The following is a 24,747-nucleotide window of genomic DNA, read 5'->3' as shown; positions in this document are numbered from 1 at the left end:
TCCATGCCTGAGCCCTGCACCGTAGAGAAAGACTAAGGACTAGAAGTCCGGATCTAGTCTTATATAGGAGTATCCGCAAGCTCATCTCCTTATCCTTAACGACGAAATTACGGTAAAAGGGCTCCGATTTTGCAAAGAGTGACCGAAAGTATACAATCGATTTCAAAGACGATAACTTATGAGACATTATGTTCTTATTTGAGAGAGAGAGAGAGAGAGAGAGAGAGAGAGAGAGAGAGAGAGGGAGGGAGAGAGTAGAAGGGTGAGAATCGTCTCGAGAGAGAGAGAATCTTATGTCCTTATACAAAATCCCGAAACGATGAGAGAATTCGGGACGACGTCGCGTAGTCACTTGAACAAGTTGTACTTGGCATCTTTTAAACAGGGAAACATTGCTCGCGTGAGGGGCGCGAGATTCGCAAGATTTACGTACACCTACATAGTCTGCTCAAGTAAATTGTAATACGAAGCTGCCACTATTTAATCGGGTAACACATCGGGCTGACGGACGTTACGGTGTAACACTGTATAGTATAATTTTAATGTCCCAGAAACTGGGACTGAATGCGACGATCGAGCTTCCAATCTCCGCCTGTCGTTCGTCTAAACGCACGCGAACGGGCATTAAATTATATCATTCTAATAATATTCGGAATAATAAATCTCGTCATGAATTAAAGCCAACGCGATTGATTAATGTCATATTTCAGTCTACGTTGTAGATTTATAATCTAGAATGAGGCAGCCAATACAAAGTTATAGCTTTGATCGTTGATGATGTCGCGGTTGTATTGCTGCAGCATGGTTTACAATGGCGAATTAACGCCATAATGAGCGTGCAAAGATTTTTCTTTTTTGAATTTTTTATGTTAAACGCGCGCGCGTGATGTATCATTAACTCCATAACTTGTCGCTGCGTGTGCAATTTACTGAAGCTTGAAGCTTGTGAGCTTCTACATTAAAATAAAATGCGAGTAAGAAGCTGCACTATCATCGCGATACAATTGACAGCAATCCGTACGCAAACAATATTTCGCTCGAACGACGAAAGTCGTGCTTCGCGAGCGTTTTGTCCTTTACAACGCGGGCCGAGGGTCGCTCGCACTTACGCGAACTAATTAGGTAATCGGCGCATAGTTAGCTCGTCGTACGCAGACTTTAGTGTGTAATCTTACTCGAAATACATAACCAATTGATAATTTTAGAAACATAACCGTTTATACGAGCATATATATATATATATATATATACATATTTTAAAAGCGATGCACAAGCCGATGACAGTCGGTAGCGCGAAATACAATTATTACTCAACCGAGTGTGCCCGATAAATACAAAAATTTGCAAATTATAATAAGTTACAAACTATAAACAAGAAGGTGATATTATGACCAGTGTAGATATAATGGCCCTTCTTAATATCTCTGCTATTGGAATTCAGATGATTATAGAATTATTATCTTAATATTATATTTGCTTAATATCTCGCCGTTATGTCTCGATATGCTAATATGCTAATATACAACAGTCAGCACTCATTATAACGTATTCTTACTTTCTAGCGTTTTCAAACGTTCTTAAGATATATTTTAGCATTTAATTACACATACTTCCTCATTCTTCTTAAACTTGAACGTATTCTTATACGAATGTATTGTATGTATGTTTGAGTGTATTCTTTGTTATTTAATCTTATTTTGCTGTATACATTTTGAATTATGCAAAGTTAAATAATAATATAACATTTTGCTAATGTAACTGCCTAAGCGTGCCGATTGCTGACGGCCTCTTTATCGAGGTTTTCATATCAAAATGATTATTTCATAAATTGACTGTAGCTCTATTGTTAATCTATAGTTCATATTGCATGTATACAGATTTCTAATACTGAGCAACTTATTACATGCGGCTAGAGTTATGTGTATGCACATATATGTATACTATAATTTAAATACATACAATATACATACAATATATATGTATACTCTACAATATATTTTACTTTTTATGTTAATTTTGTAATCAAATACTGTTTTTTAAACGAAATCAATTTTTTATATCTATTTTTGTAGAAGACATTGGGTGCTTTCCAATTGATGACACAAGTCGACACAAGTATCGTTCTATCTTTCTTGACATTTAGAGATTGACAAAGATAGAACGACACTTGTGTCGATTTGTGTCATCAATTGGAAAGCACCCAGTATTACCACGCCTGTTTTTATAAATAACACGCCCATTTTTATAAATAGCATTCTACGTAATAAATATTTTATAATTTTGAGTTTAGAATCGATTGAACAATGTTTTAATAAATGTAATTGTTAGGTTTTAAATTTAAATATTGATTATTGGTTATAAATTTAAATATTGATTTAAATATTGATTATTAACCAAGTTGTACAAAATGTAAATGGAGTGCTATAATATCACCTTCTCCTCCATTTTCAACATTTTCTCTTTAGAAAAAAATGCAATCATATATTTATAGAGGAAGGTTTTTTTGCCGATTTCATTGCTTTTACAAATTTCTGTTCTTTCTTGCAAGTTTGTAAGTTAATATACAGATAATACAGAGTAGAAGTAAATGCGAAAATAAAAATATTCGTAATCATATTTAAAAGATATTCATTTAAATGAAATAAAAAAGTATTTATTCATTACTTGACAAATGAAAAAAAATGTTTTTGAATGAGTATTTCCGTTCGTTTTTTGAATTCATTTATTTAAATATTAAATATATTGTGTATTCATCGAGCACACTACGTCAACTATGTACTAAACATTTAATCAACTTTTTTTGTTTTTAATAATCTCTTTCTACATTATTATTAGTGACTATACTTCTATAATTATAATTTTTCTGCGACTTTGCATCTATTCTTAATTCCCTCATCAATATTTCTCTTTCCCTTTTCGAAAAGTGATGTAAATATCTTTATTACGCGAAATTATTTCTTCTTCTCTTTGCTATTCTCTTCGTAAAGAAGAGAATGCATATCTTGTGTCGCCGACGTTCGCGCGTTACCTTGTCTCAAAATATATAAGAATATAATGTATTTTGTAACGAAAGATGAATGTGAGAGTACGATAAGGAATAACCGATAGTACGGTAAAAACAAGTAAAGCATACGAATTCTAAAGCTGATAGATGTAGGGAATTGAACAACCATTGATGCTGTTGCAGCGTTGTTCAATACTGTAGTTTATGGTGTTGTCACTGTAAATCGTCATTCATTATTTTCTCCCTTTTTCGTTTCCTTTTATATAACCGATATAGCGTCAGGTATGATACTTATTGTGTTAAACGATCGTCTGTCGCAAATCGTCCGTGTGTGTAAGCATAAACATGGCCATCTGAATCGTGAAACGCCAGTCGCAGTCGTAGATCAACGCACAATGTTTTGATCAACTTACAACTACGACTCACGTTCCACGACTTAGTTACGGTCATCTTTGCGTTGAGGCCCTTATTAGCAAGAAATATTTTGACGTCGGAGAATTTCGGATCCTTTTCCTGTCTAATTTGTTGATATCACGTATTTCAGAAAATTCGGAGATAAATTACTTTTTTTATAATAATTCAATAGAAATATAATTAATTACACGCGCGCGCGCATACACACACACACACACACGCACACACGCGCGCGCGCGCACACACGCACACACAAAATTAATAAGAACACTCTGAGTAACATATTATTAATTTATTATAGATTGAAGTAAATCCGAGTTTACTGTCTCGTGTGATGTTTTCATATATGAAAAAAAAAAAACGAAAGAATTAATTTTTCACTTTTAATGAGACAAGAAGATTTACGATGGATTTTGCCTTTTAAGTCGACGATTAATACTCGCGTCGACATACTCGATTCTCCGGCGTTATTAGAACTTTTACAGTGAATTCGGTTGGTCGCGCTTATACATTGATGTAATCTATGTACAAAAAAAAAAGATGCCAATCTTTCGAAAACTATAAAAAATAAAAATTTTACTTTACACCTAATAAAATGTATTGAAGATTTCATCATTTGATCCGTGTTTATATTTATACAATAATAAACATGTATTTTTAAATCAATTTGTGAATAACGGTTTTACTGTATATGAGTGCGCATATACATGAGTGCGTCCAATCGAATTCGCTATCAATCATAACTAACGAATAATAATTTTCGTACATTAAATATGTATAATACTGTAGTAGATTAGATTGTAAATATATATGTATACATACTATTACGGTGAGGGGAAAAATAAAGATACCCCATTACTACTGCCATTAAAATGCAACGCCGATACTTTAAGAGCGTCTTTACGCCGTCACTCGAATGATCATCGATCGTTCTTCGTAAAGAACAATTTCCGGCATACACGATTTTTCTTTCATTTATCAATCGATCGAGGAGAGATCGGGTCAACGAAAGAGTGGAACCTCGTGACAGTAACTTCTTCTCGGATAAATCTTTTTGCCTGACTGATTACAACGATCGATTCCAATCGATCTATGCCGGATATTGTACAAAAGTATACGCTATCCGATTGAAAATCGTCCAGTGAACGCCGAAACATTAAGGAAATAAAGAGGCGTACACTTAGTATTGTAGACTCAAGAAATTATTCTCCTAGCGAGAGAAAGAGATACAAATCTACTCCGCACTAGGTCATTAGGAAAACAACGCACACATTTTCTATGATAGAGCTGGGTTCTTGTTGTAAAATGATACGATTGTTAATATTCGCGTGGACGACGATTGTAGCAAATATGGTACTTAATCCCTAATTAATGCGGTGAGACATTATGCCAGAGTTCTAATTTCAATTTTAGCTTCCCATGAATTATCAAAAGAAATAAAAATTGTAATTAATTCCTTGTTTCATCATACATTTTAATCATTGTATAATTATTTTATTCAATTATTTTTTAAGATCTCATGATATAGAACGCACATTAAGTTTTCTCCATTATATATTTATTCCAATAATTACCTAATCAATCTGGATTTAATTACAAATTATTAAGCATTCATATTTTTACTCTGAATGCTCTTGCCAAGACAGTTGTATGTATCTCATAACCGTTATATTTAAATATTGAGAATAACTCAATTGCAGTCGAAATGTTTGTTTTGTATTTTTTTTGGTTAAATTAAACGAATTTATTAGGCTCGTAGTCCTTCTTCTGCGTCATTATTTATTTTTATTGAGCCTTTTGTTACTTATATTTATTTTCATAAATTGAAAAGACATTTTAATTTTATAGATTAAACATAAGAGAAATAGCTAAATGTATTAGCTATTTCTAATAGCTACCGACTTTCAATAATTGACTTAGAAATTTTCCGCAATTTTTTATTATCACCGCCAGCATTAATGGAAGACAATGGAGTTGTACTTTCGCTAAAACAACGTCCTACAAACATACATCGCTGACTGCGAAAATTACATCGATGTAATCGAAATATTTGATCGGTAAAATAATCTTAGATTACGCGAGTCAAGATCGAATGAGAGAATAATAGAGCGAATGGAGTATGCACATTTAGATAATAAACCATTTAACACGATAATAAAATATTTAATAGGATTAAGATGTAAATACCGTGTAAATAATTAACGTAGCGGTAAGTAACAGCTATAAATGATTGAGCCCTTTTTTACGATTTTCAAATAAAATTGATACCTTTCCGAAAAATAGTATGGGGCTTTTTAAAACGCGTTACTTGTTGTAAAACACTACTATATATATATTATATATTTTGAAATGGAAAGTAATTAATTTTGTTATTCAAATATAATATATTCAATTTTCATTTGATTGAAACGATACCGGAAACTTTTTCACCAAAAAATGACTGATAAATTTGGAGAAAATATAATAATTCATGACACGTTACACTAATTGTTTTTAATACTAAAGTACGTTTGATTAAATTTTATATATTGACTATTCTTTAAGTTATTACTTATTAAACTCTAATAAATGATTAATTCTCGCAACCTTCATTTTTTTTGTTATAAAAAATAAAATCTTTACAAACTATATGTAAAAATTCTTTTGAACATTAGTAAATTATTTATTTACAAAACCCACTTCATCAAGGTAAATAATGAATCATGAAATAATAAATCATTAAAATACTCATGAGAGATAAATGTGTACCTTTTTATTTGTCACAATTTTTGTCACGTATATAAAATTTTATGTAATCAGTGCAGTGTTAATCTTCCGACATGACGTAATAATTATATCATAATATATTTTATTTTTTACTTTATTATTTATATCTATATTTACAAACTATATATCACGTTTAACAAGTTTTTGTATAATTCTTTTTATTAATCCATTTTGCAATAGCAATTTGCAATTAGTGCTATGCTAATACAGAATTATTGAAAATTCAAGCTCTATTAACTAATGCTTGGTCATGTTAAAAAGAATATGGAATTATCTCTCAACATTAGTACAAAGGATTAAACAAAATCGCATTAATGCATTGAACAAAACTTTCCGTATTCGAGTGAAAGAAAAAAAAGAAAAAATTTCCGATGCAGAAAGATATAAGTATAATCAAATATAACGAATTTTTTAACATACATTTGATTCGAATGCAAAATTAAAAACCGCGGAATTGGATGAAATGGCATTTGTTTGTTTGCTTGAAATTTTACACAAAATGTTAACAATTCTATTGTGTTGTACCATTGTTAATTTTATTGTTCTGATTTGTATATGTGCGATCGTTTCAGAATGTCGACAATGCGCTCATACGCAATACTGATAATAATGCGTCTGATAAAATTGTATGAAGACAATAAGCGATCGATATACCTTTTTCACGCAATTAATTGAAGGGGTTATTTACGAAATAGGACATATCTTTCAAAGCAGATCTTTCGGAAGTAAAAGAAAATATTTCTCTGAATTAACATCAGATAATAAATTGTCATTGCAAATGAATTTTTATTGATAATTATCCTAAAAAAAACTACAGCACTTTGATTAATAGATCTTCTTTGTAAGAAACATAATGTTTATTTAATAAGTTGTAATTGTTAACGTAGTAAAATTGTGAAGAAAATATTTATGTACGATATATTTATGTGCAATTTAAATCATTAGAGGTATATACGTCTTGTTTCAAAAATAATATCTGCAATATACATATATGTATATACATATGAGAGATCAAAAAATAAAAGCATTTTAAAAATAATTTTCATACATTGAGAAACCATATTTGCAAACAGATAAATGCGCATTTAGTGCCAAGTGCGCTGAGTTCAATATAAGGTTCTCGCACAACGCAAATAAAATGAAAACCGTGTAGCCACAGTTAATGATTTATAGGTGTTCTTTGTAAGAAACAAATGCGTCTTATAAATTGCAATGATTGATGTAGTATAATTGTGAACAAATATCCGTATACTATATAATTGATATAATTCGACAGTGGTATATGACAGATATATATGTCTCATTTCACAAATAATACCTACAACACACACACACACACACACACACACACGCACACACACATACGTACACACATACGCACACACGCATATGAGAGAAACCGGAAAATAAAAACATTTTTTGAATAATTCTCACATATCGAGAAACTTTATTTGCAAACAGATGAATGCGCATTTAGTGCCAAATGCGCTAAGTTCATTACGAGATGCTCGCATAACGCAAACATAAAATTATGCAGTCACAGTTAAACATTAAACGACTGTCTAAGAGTCATGGCACACAAAAAGAAACTTAAGCAGTAAAATGTTAATAGTAAACGAATTGGCCAATCGCATTAGAGATTGTAAGGCCATAACATAAGTAGTAGCCAAACATGTTGATTGCGTACGTCTTACTGCTTAAGCTTTTTGTGTGCCATGACCTTAAGCTTTAATGTCAGTTGTCTAAGTGTGAGAATATGTTACTCAATATTAACATGAAGTGAAAAAATAAGCAGCTGCATTTAGCGTTAAACGTGCGTGTTCGAAAAGTCGCGTATCATGCAGATACAATGTAGGAAAAGTCGCATTTAACGCTAAATGCATTGTAAAAAGAGGGTTGGATGTCGCCGAAGTATTATGTGTAAAATCGGTGCTGTGCAGTTTCGTGATTTTAACTTAATTGTTCCGAAGGATTTCGACATACGCGAAGAACGTATGATAGATCTTCGCGGTGTCTTCAAGTCTTCAATTTCGATACCGGGCAATTTAAATTCCCAACGATCCGATCGACGATAAATCATCGCTTCCAACCCTTGAACTGCGTATTTGATGCTTACGAATACCGCACTAGACGCATTTAACGAGTTAGGCTAAAGACGAAAAGAGTAAGGACGGTACGGATAGATTTATTGTAAAACGATAACGTAATGTGTTATAAAACGAGCGTACCGTATAGCGATAGAGCGCCATTAACATGAACGAGAACGGAGTTTACGGTAAATGGAATAATAATTATCACCGTTAGATGTGATTATTATGTATATTGTTTGTTAAATATGTACCTATTATACTAAGTATATAATTATATTATCGACTGTCGTTCTAAGGCTACACGATGTAAGAACGAAATTCTTGTTGCTTGGTTTTGTAATCATGCTTGACGAAAGCATTCGGAAAAATAAAACTTGTTGTCGTAGAAAAGTTCTCGCAGTTCTTTTCGCGTCAAGTGCCGCCATACGAAAGCGAATCGATAATTACAGGGTGTACGAGACGCTTTCCTCGTCCTATTGTATCCGACGTATCTCACAAATATTCACACCGATATTTCCGTAGAATTGTTCGCCGCTAGCCACTCCTGCACTTCCGGTAAGGATTCCTTTAACCACTTTATCGAGAATTTAGCATGCGCCTCGACCATCGCCATGGTATATCCCACGATCTTTATGCTTTCGAGGTTGTCTTCGCTGAATGTCTGAAACTAAAGAATCAAACGAACGTTAAAATTGCACTTTATAATATTCAAAAAGATTTATGTTTTTAAGACATTATCACAAGCCAATCACTATAAAGAAATAAAAAGCAAAAGGCTGGCATAAAAATGAAGATTATGGTTTCCATAAAACTATTTCTTATTAATTATTAATTTTTTATTGTGTTTATTGTTATTTATTATCTTACTAGTTTATTGCTCTAACATAAATTATTATTTCTAGGTGTAAAATTGAATTACACTTACGTCTTCAAAGTCTTCCTCGCTAATCAAGCCGTTCGTCATCGCTATTGCAAAAGCTTTTAAGATTGGACGAGATTTAGAGAATCTAAACAGACATGAGAGAACACATCGTAATCTGCTTATAAGTTTGACGAAGGGATAAGAGGGTTACAAAGTACCTCGTGACGATAACCTGCCAATTATTTTGCACGAACTTGTAGGCGATTTGCGCAGCGACTGGATTTTGCGGAAAACTTCGTAAGATCCTTTGCGTTTCATCCTCGTTGTACATCTTCCCTTCAAGAATCTCGCTAAGTATTCTAACATAATATTAACATGAATTATATATTTACATACCGCAAAATGATGTATATGCATTTTTTGTTTCAAAATATTTTTTAAAATACTTTAACAGATTTATGTTTAAATCGATAGGGAATCGCCTTCTTATTTAAAATTTGATTGATCACATTTTTATTTTTATATAAAATATCTCGCACGTTCTAATAAGAGAATATTAGAAAATATATTAACTCCAAAATAAAATTTACTTTGATAGAAATTAAATAGAGAGATAATAAAAATTGATTAATTTTTGTATTACACTTATTACTAACAATTCTACTTACAACTGTAGGATCCATGGTGTCTGGAAACATGCAAACGCTGACAGAAGGCGATTTTTTTCGTCTCGATCTGCAGTGGAATTTACCCTCTCAACGAAGTAATTCCATTCATTTCGCGTGCCGTATCGTGCAATCGTACAATACAGGACTTCACGTGCGTATGCCGGTACACTAAAATAATCAAAGTTTTACTCTTTCAGAATAAACTATAATAAAATATTAAAATTACTTTTTAAAAATAAAAATTATTATCAAAAAAATGTCATCATATAAAAATTATATCGTGTATGCATATTGATGCGTATTAAGATTAATATTGTATATAAAAATAAGAATTAATATTATTTTTAAGCATTTTGTTACAAAAATTTTTTAATGAATACTATATAATATTATCAAATATTCTGCATTGCATACGAATTAAAATGACCCATACATTTCGATGTAACTATCTAAACGTACTAAAAGAAAAAAAATTACAGCAAGTATTTTTATCAGATTACATATTTAATTTAATAAAATATAAATTTAGATAATGCTCTTCTATTAATAGTAATATTAATAAAAGTAGAGCCTTCAATCTTAGATGGACTGCAGGTATGTTAAGCAACATTGTTAGTCAATATTCTGTTTCATTTAAATAACGAAATTTTGAAAAAACGTGTCATGAATGTTCAAAAGATGCATTCAAAAGACCAATGTAAATGAAAACAAATGTCCAATGGAAAAAATTGTTTTTATCCATCTTACACTTCATCCGCATCGGAATGATCCTTCAGTTTTGCAAAATGATTTCTGGCCCAGTCGAGGCATTCTGCATTTTCGAATGCGCACGCTATCGTAAGAGCAGTCAAAGTTAATTGCGATCCTTCATCGACCTTCCACCCCACGTCTGAATATAATTTTGAAGTAAATTTTAATGTAAATTCCTGTAAATGGTCCATTCGTTAAGTTGTTTAATCGTATTATTGTTTAACAATAATTTACTTAAACTATTAATTTTTTTATTTAAATTAAAACTTTCAAATTTTTTAAACTTATACTTATCACAGCTTTGTTCCTTTCACAATAATAAAATATTAAATATAAATTTCTAATTTTGCAACATAAATTATTGTTGTATTAAGTATTATATTCATAATCATAAAGCATTTAATTGATTTAATTGTCATTATTTAATTTTATTTTTAATTAATTATTGTATAATAACTTTATCTTACAACTAAATATTATTTTTTAGAAAATATTATCGAATATATTTTACAAAACTGCATAGCTATAACAAAAAACTAAATATGACTTTCTAAACATTAATTAATATAAATATAGCATCCAATTTTTGTTAACTGACATCTTTTTTTAATGTTTGTTTTTCTTTATAAGCATGTGCTACGCTACCTGAAACGCGCTAAAGCCAGATGTTTCGTAAAGGAGACCGTTCAACTTTAGCAGATGATGCATCAGAGCACCCCAGGGAGCGTAATGTCTTTCCTTGATTTGCATATATTTAATAAAGTCGAAAGCAGTCGCGTATTTCGTCAAGCCGACCGCGGCAAGTCCGAGCACATCGTCGATGAGCGACGCTCTGGTTTCTACCGGAAGGATTTCGTGATTTTCCTCGAGGGCTTGTGTCAAGAGCTTCCAATTTTCCTCGTCATAGTGCACACGATAATAACCTTGAAAGCAATTAATAATGATAAAGGACACTTGCATCCAATTTCGCAATTTCATATTAAAGCGTAAGATATTAGAATTAAAGTGTTATTTTCTAGCTAAGTAATTTTTTACATGAATAAAAGTTACAAAAATTATTTGTGAAATCATAATTGAGTTATAATATGTAAAGAATAATTAAAGAAAAATTGTAAGTGAAAAAAGCACCAAAAATAAATAAAAATAAAAATGAAGTAAATATTTCTTATTTTACTAGACAATGTAAAAATCTAAATAAATTAAATTTCCTTTTTTTCATTATTAATAATTTTATTTAAAACGATTAATTATTTATAAATCTTATTTCAGTTTTTATACTTAATGCTTTACTTTTTCATTAAAAATTATTCGTAAAAATATATTATACAAAATTTTATACAAAATGGTGTAGATAAAGAATGTTTTGCTAATCCGGATAAAAATATCATAATTTTTCGTAATTGAGATTTTAAGGATATTTTTTGGAGAAATTTGTTTAGCCAACCTGTTTTATTCACATTGAATACAATCCAGGAATCTTGAGCGCCAATGTTATGCACTACCATTTCCGTTTCGGAATGCAACCACGTCTTTGTCGGAGATGACCAATCATTGCTCGTTTTGTTAATATAGTCAAGCGGTACGTACCACGTTGGTTGAGTGTCGGATGATTGGTCATATGTAAATCTTTGCTGTGCAATATAGTTGATGGTAAATACCGTAATCGAGAAGCATATTTATTATCCGTACAAATTATAATGCTTTCATTTCAGAAGGCTATAAATATGCAATTTAATTCATAATATTTAAGATAAGATCGCACACCTGCCGAATAATAGCGGTGCCTTCCTTATATTTCCTGATGACGCTGACGATCGGATATCCACGATGCGAAATCCAAGAGTTCATCGCTTCGGCTAACGTAATTTCCATGGGTAAACCGATAACTTCTTCCGCCATCGCTTCCCAGAAATCGTCAACGTTCACTGTCGAATAGTTCCTAAAATATTTTAATAATTTACAATAATTTTAGTACTTTTCTGTAACGAAAAATAGAGTACTACTGTTCATGCATTCCCTTGTACATATCACACGACAAGATTGTATAACTTTGCACGTTTGTGCGATTCAACGCAATATGTATATCGGTGATAGGTGCACTTATGTAACGAGCCCGATAAAGAAGCATGAGGAATAATGGTCGGCAGCTCGTGACATTCAACGACTGGCATTACCATAAAGCCGACGGGATAACTCGCTGTAAAACGCGCCGATTATCGTTTCGACGACTGAATCACGCGGTCGCACGAGCGAGTGATATAAACGTCGATGCCGGGATCGCGCGATTAATGAACGAACGACAGCCCGGTTGAAGGATAAATCGACGATAATGTGATATACCCACCACCTCGCTATGAATTTCCGGTAGCCGTTCCTAAAGGCGGTATCGTTTATCACGCCATGCAACATGCGAATCAAGCATGCACCTACAAGAAGCAGTCAGAATGCAGAGTCACATTATGCAGCGTTACAAGAGCGTATATTCGATACTGCCTTTCGAGTAAAGCTTAGACTATTTGACAATATGTTTGCATGTTTAAAAAGGTACAGTAGTTTAATATTTGTCGAATATGATTTAAAAAAATATAAAAGTAGCGAGAAGTCAAAAGATATGATGAAAGATGACATAAACTTTCAAATTGGCTTATATAAAATTATTTAATGTTAAAATTTTTTAATATTTTTATAAAGATTTGTATATACATATATATATTTGTGTTATATTATATTGTTTGATTTTATTTATAACATTTGTGAATATCTTTATGTCAGATACAAATATTAAAAACGAATAATCACAGCTTCACTTTCAAGTATGAAAATATATGCAATATTACTAACATTAAAAAATAAAGTATTAATGCAGTATTTAGTACCAGGAGCAATAAAATATTAATACTTGGAAATATCATTAAAAAAAAAAAAAAGAAACGATCTTTACCTTTTTTATGTCGAGCATTGCGGTCCGAAAAATCTAAATTGGCAGGATTGACGTTTGATTGCAGCGACCTTGAAACACTGTAACTGTCTTCTTCCATGGCTTCCCATTGCACGTTAGCAAGGAAGGCAATATTGGAGTCCAATGACGAATCTATCTGAAAATAGATTTTCATAAAAACTTTGCTTTTTTCAGCAAGAGAAGAACTATTCTTATTCAGACATTATCAGATGTATTGTAAATCAATTATTTTAAAAAGATGGCATGAATATAAACTGAAAACTAAATTAATAAGAGATACAAATAAAATATAATTTTAATATTAATATTAAATTAAAAATATATAAATGTTTAAAAATTAAATAATCAAACCTTTTTCTACATAAAAAATTTGGTTTCTCCATACACTTTCATATAAAGATCTTATTAGGATTGACTACTCTCCGTTTAAAAAATTTGACGATTTTGTACTGTATAAATCAAATTTTTTAAATCTAATTATTCATTGTCTCTTTAAAATAATTAACATAGAATTTAATATTAACTTTAAAAGTACATAATTTTAATATATAATTTAACATTTATTTCAGGATAAAATACTATTTATCAGATGTTGGATGCACTTTTAGAGTTAATGGATGTCGCAAATATTATTCCAATTATGTGCCTTCTCGATCATCGCGTGTCTCAAATAGAGAGTAGAGCCTTCAAGTAGCCAAACGTCCGTCCAGTTCTTCATGTTCACAACGCCGCCCAGCCATTGTTCTCCTATCAGGCTTATCAGAGCGCTTAACGCGTCCGTCTTCGTGACCATGGGAGATCGATCTGCGGCGTAGAAGAGCGATTGCCTTGAAAACAATTTAGCTTGATATAACATGACATCGAACGTAGAGCAATCGAAAAAGTATAATAGAGATTACTGTAAAAATTATCATTTTTTAAAAAGTATAAATTCTATGTGTTCGCATCCATCAAAATAGTTATTGTGCGAAGTAATATTATTTTAATCTATATTTGCTATAAAAATGATGATATCAAGTTGCCTCAACTGAGCATGTGAATTTGTATACATCATAACATTTAATTCTTTTATTTTATCATCTCAGTCGGCTAAGTTTGTCGACAAAAAGGTTAATTCTGTTATATTCAATGATGTCAGCAAATTGATGACAGATATACGATAAAATCCGTTGACAAAACATGAAAACAAATTGTTGGCAAAACCACGCAAAACTTGCTGACAATCTGACAGTAAATTGATGGTAAAAACCGACCAAAACTTTGCTCGGTTTTTGTCGACAATTTACTCTCACATTATATCAACAAGCTTCGTCAGCAAAATACGAACTTAATGCAGAGTTGATGCTAATTTGATGAATATTTTGATCAAATTTACTAGCAATTTCTAAATAAATTGCTAACATTTTGCTGACTGGGGTACTTAATAGAATAATGAAATATTTAACGCAAAATAACTTGATATTGAAAATAAATGCACTTAAAAATTAAATTTTACTATCATTTTAAATATTATAAAATAATTATAATATTTTAAAATAATTTCACAGTAATCTCTTTATTCTCTTGTAGATGAAATATATAATGCTGCAAGCTTTCTTACTTCAATGATATCAATCCCAGGCTTCCGGCGTTATCGACGATTCGCGACGGTAATGCGACGATATCCAATTTCGGTAACGGATAAGGCATCGAGAACATGTCGTTCAAACATACAACAATTTGGTCGAGTTTGTCGAGAAGATAAATTCCTCGTGATCGTCTCTTCAGATCACCCCAGAAAGTCACTCCTGTCGCGTTATCTAGTCCTATTTTCGTTTCGCCCACCGACTCGACTTCGCCCATTACGAAAGCCAAATTATAAGGCGAGAGCAATGGAGTATCGCTGAAGGTGTCGATCACTCGATCATCCGATCTTGAAAGATACAAAACACACACAGAATACTTTTAAACGCATAAAAATCACCCAATGAGAAGAGAAATATATAAAAAATAATGGCACGAGAAATTTCACTATAATTCAATGCACTGAGCACTGATAGAATCACAAACTTGTTTTAATATAAAAATTTCTTCAATGTTCTATAATTTTGGTATTTTTAGGCACCTTTTTAATTAAAAAAATATTAAAAGTTTAAACTGTAAATTAATCAAGGACTATAAAGTTTAACTGATGAATGTATACTTTTCATGTATATATTTTGTAAATGTATATATTATGTAAGTGTTTTATTTCATTTTCACTAAAAAAAGACACAATTAAAAATAATAGCGCAATCGGAATAGTTTCTCTATTCATAACTGATATACATAAATTAACTAACATAAATACTAAATTAATATCTATAATTTTCGACTCTTCAAATTAATACTCAAGCAAGAACCAGTGTAGTTTTATAGTATACAATGATTAATAGGCAATTGGAGTTGCCTATATCTAGCAAATGCTAGATATAGTTTCCTAATAATCTTTTAATATTCTATTAGTATAAATCATACAAACTTTAGGACGTTTCGACTATTGCTTTTAGCCATCTTCAGCAATAATTACATATATATTCTAACTTAGAGAATCTAAGGTGCATTAGTCCTTATCTGTTGAATTGAAAGTAATTATCCGAGTTGTTAACCTTCTTTGTCAATTTAATGTGTTTTTTACGAATGAGTTCACGGAGCCATTTGAGAATGTAATATCGCCACCAATAAGTAAGAGAGCTTCGCCGATTATTGTGCTTCCCGACGGATACGTTGCGATTCCAATAGATTGTAAGGGAGATTAACAACTCAGATAATTACTTTCAACGACAGATAAGGACTAATGTACCTTAGATTCTTTAAATTAGAATATATATGTAATTATTGCTGAAGTTGGCTAAAAGCAATAGCCGAAACGTCCTAAAGTTTGTATGATTTACACTAATAAAATATTAAAAGATTATTAACAAACTACATCTAGTACTTTGACTTCAATTGCTTATTAATCATTGTATACTATGAAACTACACTGATTTTTGTGCTTGAGTATTAATATACATAAATCTCCTAGGCATGCAAATATTGACACAGCTGTAATTAACAGTATGAAATATATACTTACACATCTTTGGAAATATTGAGAGGCATGTTTGACAGAACTCTCGCTTCGCGCGGACGTATCACGGACACCGAAAAGACAGCCTTGAGGTTCATGTCAAATATAGGCAAAAGATGCGAAGCTCCTACAGGTTTTAACCGCGTCCCGATTAACGATCTACTAAAAATATATGTAAAACCATTCCAAAATTAAGCAGACGTGATTTGAAAGTGCCTAAATTAAGGACACTACATAAATATTTGAAAAAAATTTTTTAACTTATACTTACGCAATTAATATTAACGGTTCAGAAAGTGAAAAGCTTTACATATAATATAAAATAGAAAAAGAGAAAAGAAAAGAGATTATGTATAAAAGTATATTTTCATCATCTTTATATTTTATCAGAAAATATTAATATTAATATATAATATTTTTAAAATAATAAACTTATAGATAGCTTCTTACGTAATTTTTAAAAAAATTGATTAGCCTAGTAATTTGATTATTCCTAGTAAATAACACGTTATAATGTTGCAGTAATTTAAATGAAATGTTTCAAATTTTTTTTTACTTGGGTTGTAAATAGCTGTATCTTTTACAAGGTGGTGTTTTATATATATAATTCTGTGCAACCGACAATAATTAGTTTATTAATTTTTTTCACTATAATCACATGGAAAAACTCACTTTCCTTCGCTAAACTCGCTGTAGCTCGTCGAATAAATCGCCTTGCCGTCAAATAGAATCTCATAATCGATCTCCAAACTGTATATTCCTGGGCTCATGGCGACAGCCGGATATATCACATGTAATCCGTTATTAGCATCCACTTCGTATCGCTGAATCTCCACATCAGTTACGCTTTCATTACCGGAAGTTACCGTAGTAGGCGTCACTGGTCCAGTCGTCGCGTTTGTAGATTCCACGATTTTTTCATCGGGCACTGACAAACTTTCGTTTGTCAAAGAAGAAGTTTCGTTACCCGAAATAGTCGCATTTTCCGAAGAATATTCCGTCACAACGACACGCGTTGTTTCCTGATTTTCCAATTGTGAAGATAACATCACAGTAGAAGCCAAAGTAGTGGCATTGTCTGCATTAAACAATTATCCGGCATTAGACACAATTAATTATATAATTTTTTCCTTCTTTATTTATAATAATATTCTCTAAGAGTAAACAAGAGGTTTACGGAAATTTTAAATAATGATCGTTTAATTACATTAATTTTTTATACGTATTAAAGAAATTGAATTTAACTAGCTCAATTACGTAAAATATTTAAAAAATAATGAGAATAAATTTTTTCCTCTTTTTTAATTTGGAATTTATTACGAAGGTTATACAATAGATCACCTGCACGCTGTTATATTGTCACAGCTGCAAGTTAGCCGCCTTATCATGCATTATTTCGCTACCAGAAATCTGCTTGCTTTGTTAAACGGTACATTAACCCATTGCCTTATAAGTTACATTTGCGATGCAAATTATAATCCAAATGAAAACAAGTAGTAACTGCATTCATAGAATACGATTCAAATTTAACGAGCACAAGTCTCTGGCAAACACCCATGAACTTATGTGCACTTATTTAAAACATAATTCAAGGCAATTGGTTAGTGTCGTTAGTGATTATATGTATATGAGCCGGATTAAATCGAATAGTTAAATCAAACTGTTTATGAACAATCTATTTTCTATTTATTTAATTAATTGAGATATCATTTATCTGTCGTTTATGAATTAAAATATTTTTTTGTTTGTCGCAATCCAAAATAGCAAAAAATGGTTCTGATAATAATGAATATATCAATAGGGAGAAAATCTATGTGACATTTCTGAAGGAAATAAGTTATTAAATTATTTACGCAGTTTTTAAAATGCTTAGATTACCATCAAATTATTAATGTTTTTCTAACAATAAGATGTTTACTAGCATAAGAAATTAATAAATTATTTGTCAATTTAATATATTAACTGCTCTAGTTCTGTTCAGGATTTTGCATTCCAAGACTGAAACGTGCAAAATCTGTTTTGCAGAATTGAATATTATAAATATACAAATTTACTATGAACTATTTAACATTAACACTAAGATTCGTTTTAAGATAGATTTAATTTTTTTAAATGACTTCTGAAGAAAGCACATACCAGCGTTCTCTTGGCCGCCTGTATCTTCAGCGCGTCTCCTGCGTCTCCTTTTCGCACGCGCACTATTCTCTTCTATGAGTGACAACTTGTAACGCGTCGCCGTGATATTTCTCGCATTCAGAGACAATTGGTTTAATGGCGTTGTATCATCCACACGAAATTCGATGACGACTCGCCCTTTCAACTTCGATGTGGCATTGATGTCATTTGACAGCGTTAACTCGAGATTATATTTCAAAGGATGAACGAAAGGCGATACTGAGGCTATCATGACATCACCTCCTTCCTCCACTTCTTCCTCAATAAGAGCTAGTGGATCGTATATCTAATTAACAGAAAAAGGAGAAAAAATTATTATTAATACTTATTTAAGAGAGATATTATGTTTTATTGTTATATATTTATATTGAAACTATACATGTAACTTAAAAATAGTAATAACTTTAAAATAAAAATTACTTTTTATTTTTAATACTTTTTAATTTTTAAGCATTTTATTTTTTTATATAAATAATCTTAAACGTAAACTAGTAATCTTAATAAATATCAAAAAATGAATATATAAATTTTTTATTTTATAATCTTTTAATTTTGTTTTATCACAAAAGTAGTATTTTTAAAATTACTACAATAAAACATCATTTACCAATATGACGATAAATTATCGATAATAACAAATAATTATAATACAATCTACGTTATATGATGAATCACTCACTCTCGTTTTAGGTATTGTGCCAAGGTTCCATCCAATTATACCGGCGACAATCACAACGATCACGATCAGGACAACGAAAGAAAGAATCTTTTTGTACGTTAAAAACCAGCCACCCTTTCGTTGGTGGACAATTTCCTCGCAAGGGGGAGGCAATGCGGTATTACCTTCATATGTCTGCATCATGCAATCAGCTGAAAATATTAAACGTGCGATAAAAAGATGCGCACATTTATTGCCTCACTCAATATTGATGCCTATTGTTTCTTCTTAATAGGCTGTAACATTTTCAAATTGGTCGTCAATTGTGTCGATGTGTAACCATTTAACACGTTGTAAATGTTACAGCTAATATTATTTTTAAATAGATAATATAATTTTCATAAAGTTGAAATGTCTACATTTTTTTAAATATATTCAAGAAATAAATTGAAAATTTTTTATGAGTTATAACATACTTTATATATTTAAAAACTACTTGTATTTTCTAAATATTAAAAATTTTTAATAGCTGATCAATTGAAATATTGTGTGTAGAAAAATTATTATTTCTTACGATTATAATTATTTAAAAATATTTCAATTACAAAAACACTGACAGAGACAAATTAGATAAATAATACAAAAAAAAAGGATAAAAAGATAAAAATATTTGTAGATATACAAAAAACTTTAAAATTAATTTTTAAAGTTAATCATTTTTTTATAAAGAGAAAAAAAATTTTCTTTTCTCAAAGATGATAGAATTTTTTTCAATTATACACACCTTTCAATTAATAGGCATGTATTTTCTTAGAAATCTGATGATTAGCGTTATCATAATCAAGACCAGTATTTTCATAATTTACGATAAATCGATTAAACCATAGAAACTTAAAGCAATTAAAATAATCGCGATAATTATAAACAGACTTGTAAACAACTCGCAGACAATTGACGACTCAAAACGAGACGCATACTGATTTTCCACATCAATTAAAAAAAAATCGCAATATCTGTAAGCGCATGGCATTGCGATGAATTTCGCGTTAGTAGTGCAACGTTAGAAACGCGGAATACATGCAGATGATGTCATCAAAATTGGTTCCCTGTGATGCAGGAATCCGCGATAGGCTCGTGAACGCGGCAGGAGACGTGATTTCAAGGTCCTGCTCGTGCACCTCGTGCTGACTACGTATCAGCTCCAGCATTCGCGTAATCGTCGTCGTGCCGATAACGCTCGTATCGCTGCCGTTCGCACGGCATTAGCCGCAACAGTCTGCAACGGCATGACTTCTAACGAGGAATATTTATAACAAAAAACAAGGGTACTTCCAATAGAACGTTATTGTTACTTGTTACTATCGCATTGATAATGAGCGTAAGAACGCAACTAAAACTTGTATTTCATCAAATGATGCATTATAACATGCATCAGTGAATCAAATAAATTCTCACCGTTACTGAAAACTTTATATGTATAACACAAAAGAAATAAACGTTGCTTGTATCTATGATTAAAATTTGAGATATCATATTAATTGAAAGTTTGTTTTCAATGAAACGCATTATACACTTTGCTAAGAATCTAAGGCTCGAGATTCGAAGCGGATAATATGCATCGAAGATTTTTTTCTTTCGATATTGAAATCAATAACTGCAAATTGTAATGCATCTACAAATATATTATAATTAATTAATAGAGATACTTATTCCTTACTTCTTTTATTCTTTAATATTCTTGTTATTTGTTTATTCGGATACTCTTTATTATTATGTCTCGTTGAAGCACGTTTTCTATGATGTTAAATCATATTTCTCGTTACACCATAAACATGACTGTCTCATAAACAAACGTCAATAGCTTAGTGCTGTGTCTAAGATAAAAGAATATAAGGAAGAGAGAAAAGTTTAAAATAAACTCTTTAAATTTTTAATAGATGTTAAATTATGTCAGATGCCACACACAAATTCTTAAATAATATTTCTTTAATTGTTTGTCGATACAATAATTTTAAAATAAATAGTAAAATTTATAAAATTTGATGTTAATCAAGAAAAGATCGAGTAGCATTTACATATTCTTGTAATAAAATTAAATATTACGATGTTTTAGTTTACATGAAAATATAACATCAATGAAAATTAACTTAATCTTCATTGTAATTGAGGTCTTTTTTGCAACAATTGAGGAAAAAATTCAATAATATCAATATTGGTAAAGAAGATATCACAAATGAACGTCCAAGGTAACCTCTAAGTTAGCAACGCATGTAACAAACGCATAGCAAAACAGATAGCATCAGTAATAACATAATTAAGAATGTGGGAAAATTATTTCAAAATACTTGAAATTGATGTGACACTGCTCTGACGTGCATGCATATGCATAATTTAAAAATCATATTAGTTCCGCGTGCACGCGAGAGACAATTTTGTTGAATTTACAATGATTTAACAATGTGAAATATCTCCAAGCCTGTCTAAATATATACAGATAACTGATTGAGATATTTAACAATAGTTCTGTTATTAAGTTGTTTAACGTTTAACTGACAGAGTTAAGAATGCTATGTCATTATGTTTGGAAATACAAAATTATAAATATATCCAATTTCCAGTGAAAAAAAAAGAGAGAAAAAGAGAGATATTACTACTTTATGAGCAAATTAAAATTATGATTATGATTAAAATAAAAAATTGCAAAAGATAAAAAAATAAACGCTAAATTAACAAAGTAAATTTTTGGAAGTTTCGTATTAAACAGAAGAAAACAAAAAACACTGAAATAATACTTTACTACTTAAATTTTACTGCTTTTTTTAAAATTATACCAATTGTTGATACATCATTTTTTTCAGTGTACACTTAAAATCTCGCACGATTATAATCATCATAAAAAATGCCATAATCAACTAATTGTAGTGGTTCGATATAATGATTTAATTTAGTTGATTAGTTTACAATTATATTTATATCAGTACAAGCTGAATATTTCATAATTACACATTTACAAAGCAAAATTTAAATGTTATTAGTTAATTCGAATGTTGTTTTCAAAATAAAATAAAAATATGAAATAAAGATTGATTTGGTAAAGCAAAAAAAATTGTTTCTCAAGTATCTAAAATATACTGATACATGTACGATGTATATAAATAATGTTTGATTAAAATATGTAATTACTATTATGTCTGATGAAACAAATAAATAAATGTACCTATATATTATATAAAATAATAATTGCAACAATAACTATAAATACATTATAGTTAATTTCTTGATAACAATTAACTTTAAACAAAAGAGTTTTTACTTTCAATGAAAAATGAATTTTTAAAAGCATTTTTTTCTAAAAATGGTACTCAAAGAGTTTCCACAAATTAGTTTTCATTAGTTTTCATTTTAGTCCAATGTATCTCATTGTCAGTTAATAATTCTTAATATTCTTTTGTTTTTATATTTTGTTTAATAATGTAATAGATTTGAAATTAGGTAATAAGTTTTAACTAAAGAAAAATACTATTAAAAATTTTTCTTATTAATAGAAAATGTTTGTATTTTAATTGTATTCAAATGCGTAAAACATTTGAAGTCATGGAAGCAACGGCAAAAACAGCTGTTATCACTTACAATTTCGCTGTCCATAGGACTGCCAACTGCTGACGGATCCTCGTCGCATCGTTGTAATTTGAAGTAGAAATGTAAAAGTATTCTTAAAAAAAAATAAAAAACCGAAGTTGCGCAAAAAGGCGTTTTGGGGAAACGAATGCGCATTAACGCGGAAACGAATTTGCTAGCACGGTGGCACACAGGTGACGCAGGTACAACTGCAATTAGGTGTTCTACCTTGCGGTGCCGTGTGTGGATGTTGGCCGAGAAACACTCGCGGTTGCCCCCCACTTGTGCTCTTCGTTCGTCAGCTCTCCGTGTCGGTCTCAACTTGCGTTCGTTCCGCTCCTTATCCTTATGCGCTTCTGCCATAATTCGCGATTAGAGCCGCTATCGAAACTTTACCGCGCGTCTTACAGCCTTCCTTTTTGTCGTGACACGCGGAACGAAGTCCGGCGTGATAACGCAGCATCTAGAGAGAATGAGGCAAGTTCTTTTTCCTTTATCTTCACGAAATCGTGATGATGATGAAAAGAAAGGATTAAACAAAAGGTTGAATAAAAGAAAACTAGTAATGTTGTAAGAAAATAATTTTATTAGTTGTAATAAATGTTTTCATTATAGAGGAAAATCTTAATTATAATTAGAGAATATTAAAACATTATTAAATAATGCTGTTTAAATCCTTTTACAATAGCGGTTTCCATAAAACTTGCGTCTATATTTTTTTAAATATATTTAGACTTATAATTCTTAACGCGTACTTTGAGTATCCTAAAATGTAACATATTCTTCAGAAAAACTCGTATCTATTTTTGCAAAATCTAATTGAATAGTAAAAACTTTCACATAATATTAAATTAAGTTACCACGTTTTCAAATAGTGATACCAATGTAAAGTCTCCTTTTGAAAAATATCGTTAATTCTTTTAAAATGTATATGATATTAAATATACGTGACATCGAATTTGTAACTATCACGTTCTCGATTGCAGCTCAGAACTGACCCAGTTATTGCGCGAGAACCTCGCGAGAGAAGAACTCATGAACAAAATACTCTATCAAGTCCAATTAAGGCGATATGGTGTCGTGGTCCAAGTGCACATTGGGCTTGGTTCGGGGTCGGTACCAGGAGCCGGCACGTAGATCAGCGGCACGTGTCATAATAATGTGTCATTGGTGATAGCAACGCAATACAGACATATACAGACAAGTACGCTAGTATCGAGTGTTTAAAGGGGAGCACAATGGTGCGAAGGTCCTTGCAACAGGCAATGCCCGAGACGCACTTTGTTCCCAATTTGATAGCCGACACCGCCGACCATAGATTGACCGTTGACGTCGTCGTCTCTTCGTCCGGATTGACTCCGCCGCGATTAGGTCCCCCTTCAGCGACGACGGTCGCGATCGCCAGATTGGATAATGGATGGACGATCCGCCGATTTGCCCTAAGTGGACCTGAATCCGATTCCTGGGGTGATACGTCACGCGAGACTGGCACCGGTGTGTTTTTCCGCGCGTTTCCGTCGCTTTTTGGCGACCGAGGCCAACGAGGAACCGTTCGAGCGACAGTTTGCACGCGACTACGCTATCACACAGTCGTTCCAGAGATTCTCCCGGACTTCTCCCAGAGGAAGTCGTCTCTTGTTTAAGGAGTATCAAGGTCAACCGGCGCGGCGGTGCGGTAATACGGATAATATCCGA

General features: G+C 31.3%; 1 protein-coding gene across 1 annotated transcript; it reads right to left on the bottom strand.

The window, feature by feature from the left end:
• Nucleotides 1-7,204: 7,204 nt before the first annotated feature.
• On the bottom strand, nucleotides 7,205-23,232 carry LOC108777059 (thyrotropin-releasing hormone-degrading ectoenzyme). The gene is made up of 17 exons (XM_018543855.1): nucleotides 23,065-23,232; nucleotides 19,456-19,646; nucleotides 18,738-19,062; nucleotides 17,274-17,679; nucleotides 16,608-16,763; nucleotides 15,114-15,425; nucleotides 14,160-14,340; nucleotides 13,496-13,649; nucleotides 12,899-12,980; nucleotides 12,319-12,493; nucleotides 11,999-12,185; nucleotides 11,200-11,477; nucleotides 10,552-10,730; nucleotides 9,805-9,972; nucleotides 9,355-9,495; nucleotides 9,200-9,281; nucleotides 7,205-8,941 (listed from the first exon to the last, which is right to left on the bottom strand). Exons 1-17 carry the CDS (start codon nucleotides 23,111-23,113, stop codon nucleotides 8,777-8,779), a joined length of 3,231 nt encoding a protein of 1,076 aa, XP_018399357.1. The 5' UTR covers nucleotides 23,114-23,232; the 3' UTR covers nucleotides 7,205-8,776.
• Between the last annotated feature and the right edge of the window lie 1,515 nt (nucleotides 23,233-24,747).

The sequence above is a fragment of the Cyphomyrmex costatus genome, unplaced genomic scaffold (assembly GCF_001594065.2).
Source record: "Cyphomyrmex costatus isolate MS0001 unplaced genomic scaffold, Ccosl1.0 scaffold40, whole genome shotgun sequence".
In the NCBI taxonomy this organism is placed as follows: domain Eukaryota; kingdom Metazoa; phylum Arthropoda; class Insecta; order Hymenoptera; family Formicidae; genus Cyphomyrmex; species Cyphomyrmex costatus.
Note: the sequence above shows the minus strand (reverse complement) of the source record. Positions and strands in the feature narration are given on the sequence as shown.

Bases quoted from the DNA above. Each gene is read 5' to 3' on its own strand.
- LOC108777059 (XM_018543855.1), bottom strand. From the start codon at position 23,113: ATGCGACGAGGATCCGTCAGCAGTTGGCAGTCCTATGGACAGCGAAAT. The intron at 12,981-13,495 runs GTAAAGATCGTT...TGCTTCTTGTAG, and splicing joins CAATGCTCGACATAAAAAAG to GTGCATGCTTGATTCGCATG. The intron at 9,282-9,354 runs GTACTTTGTAAC...ATGTCTGTTTAG, and splicing joins TGGCAGGTTATCGTCACGAG to ATTCTCTAAATCTCGTCCAA.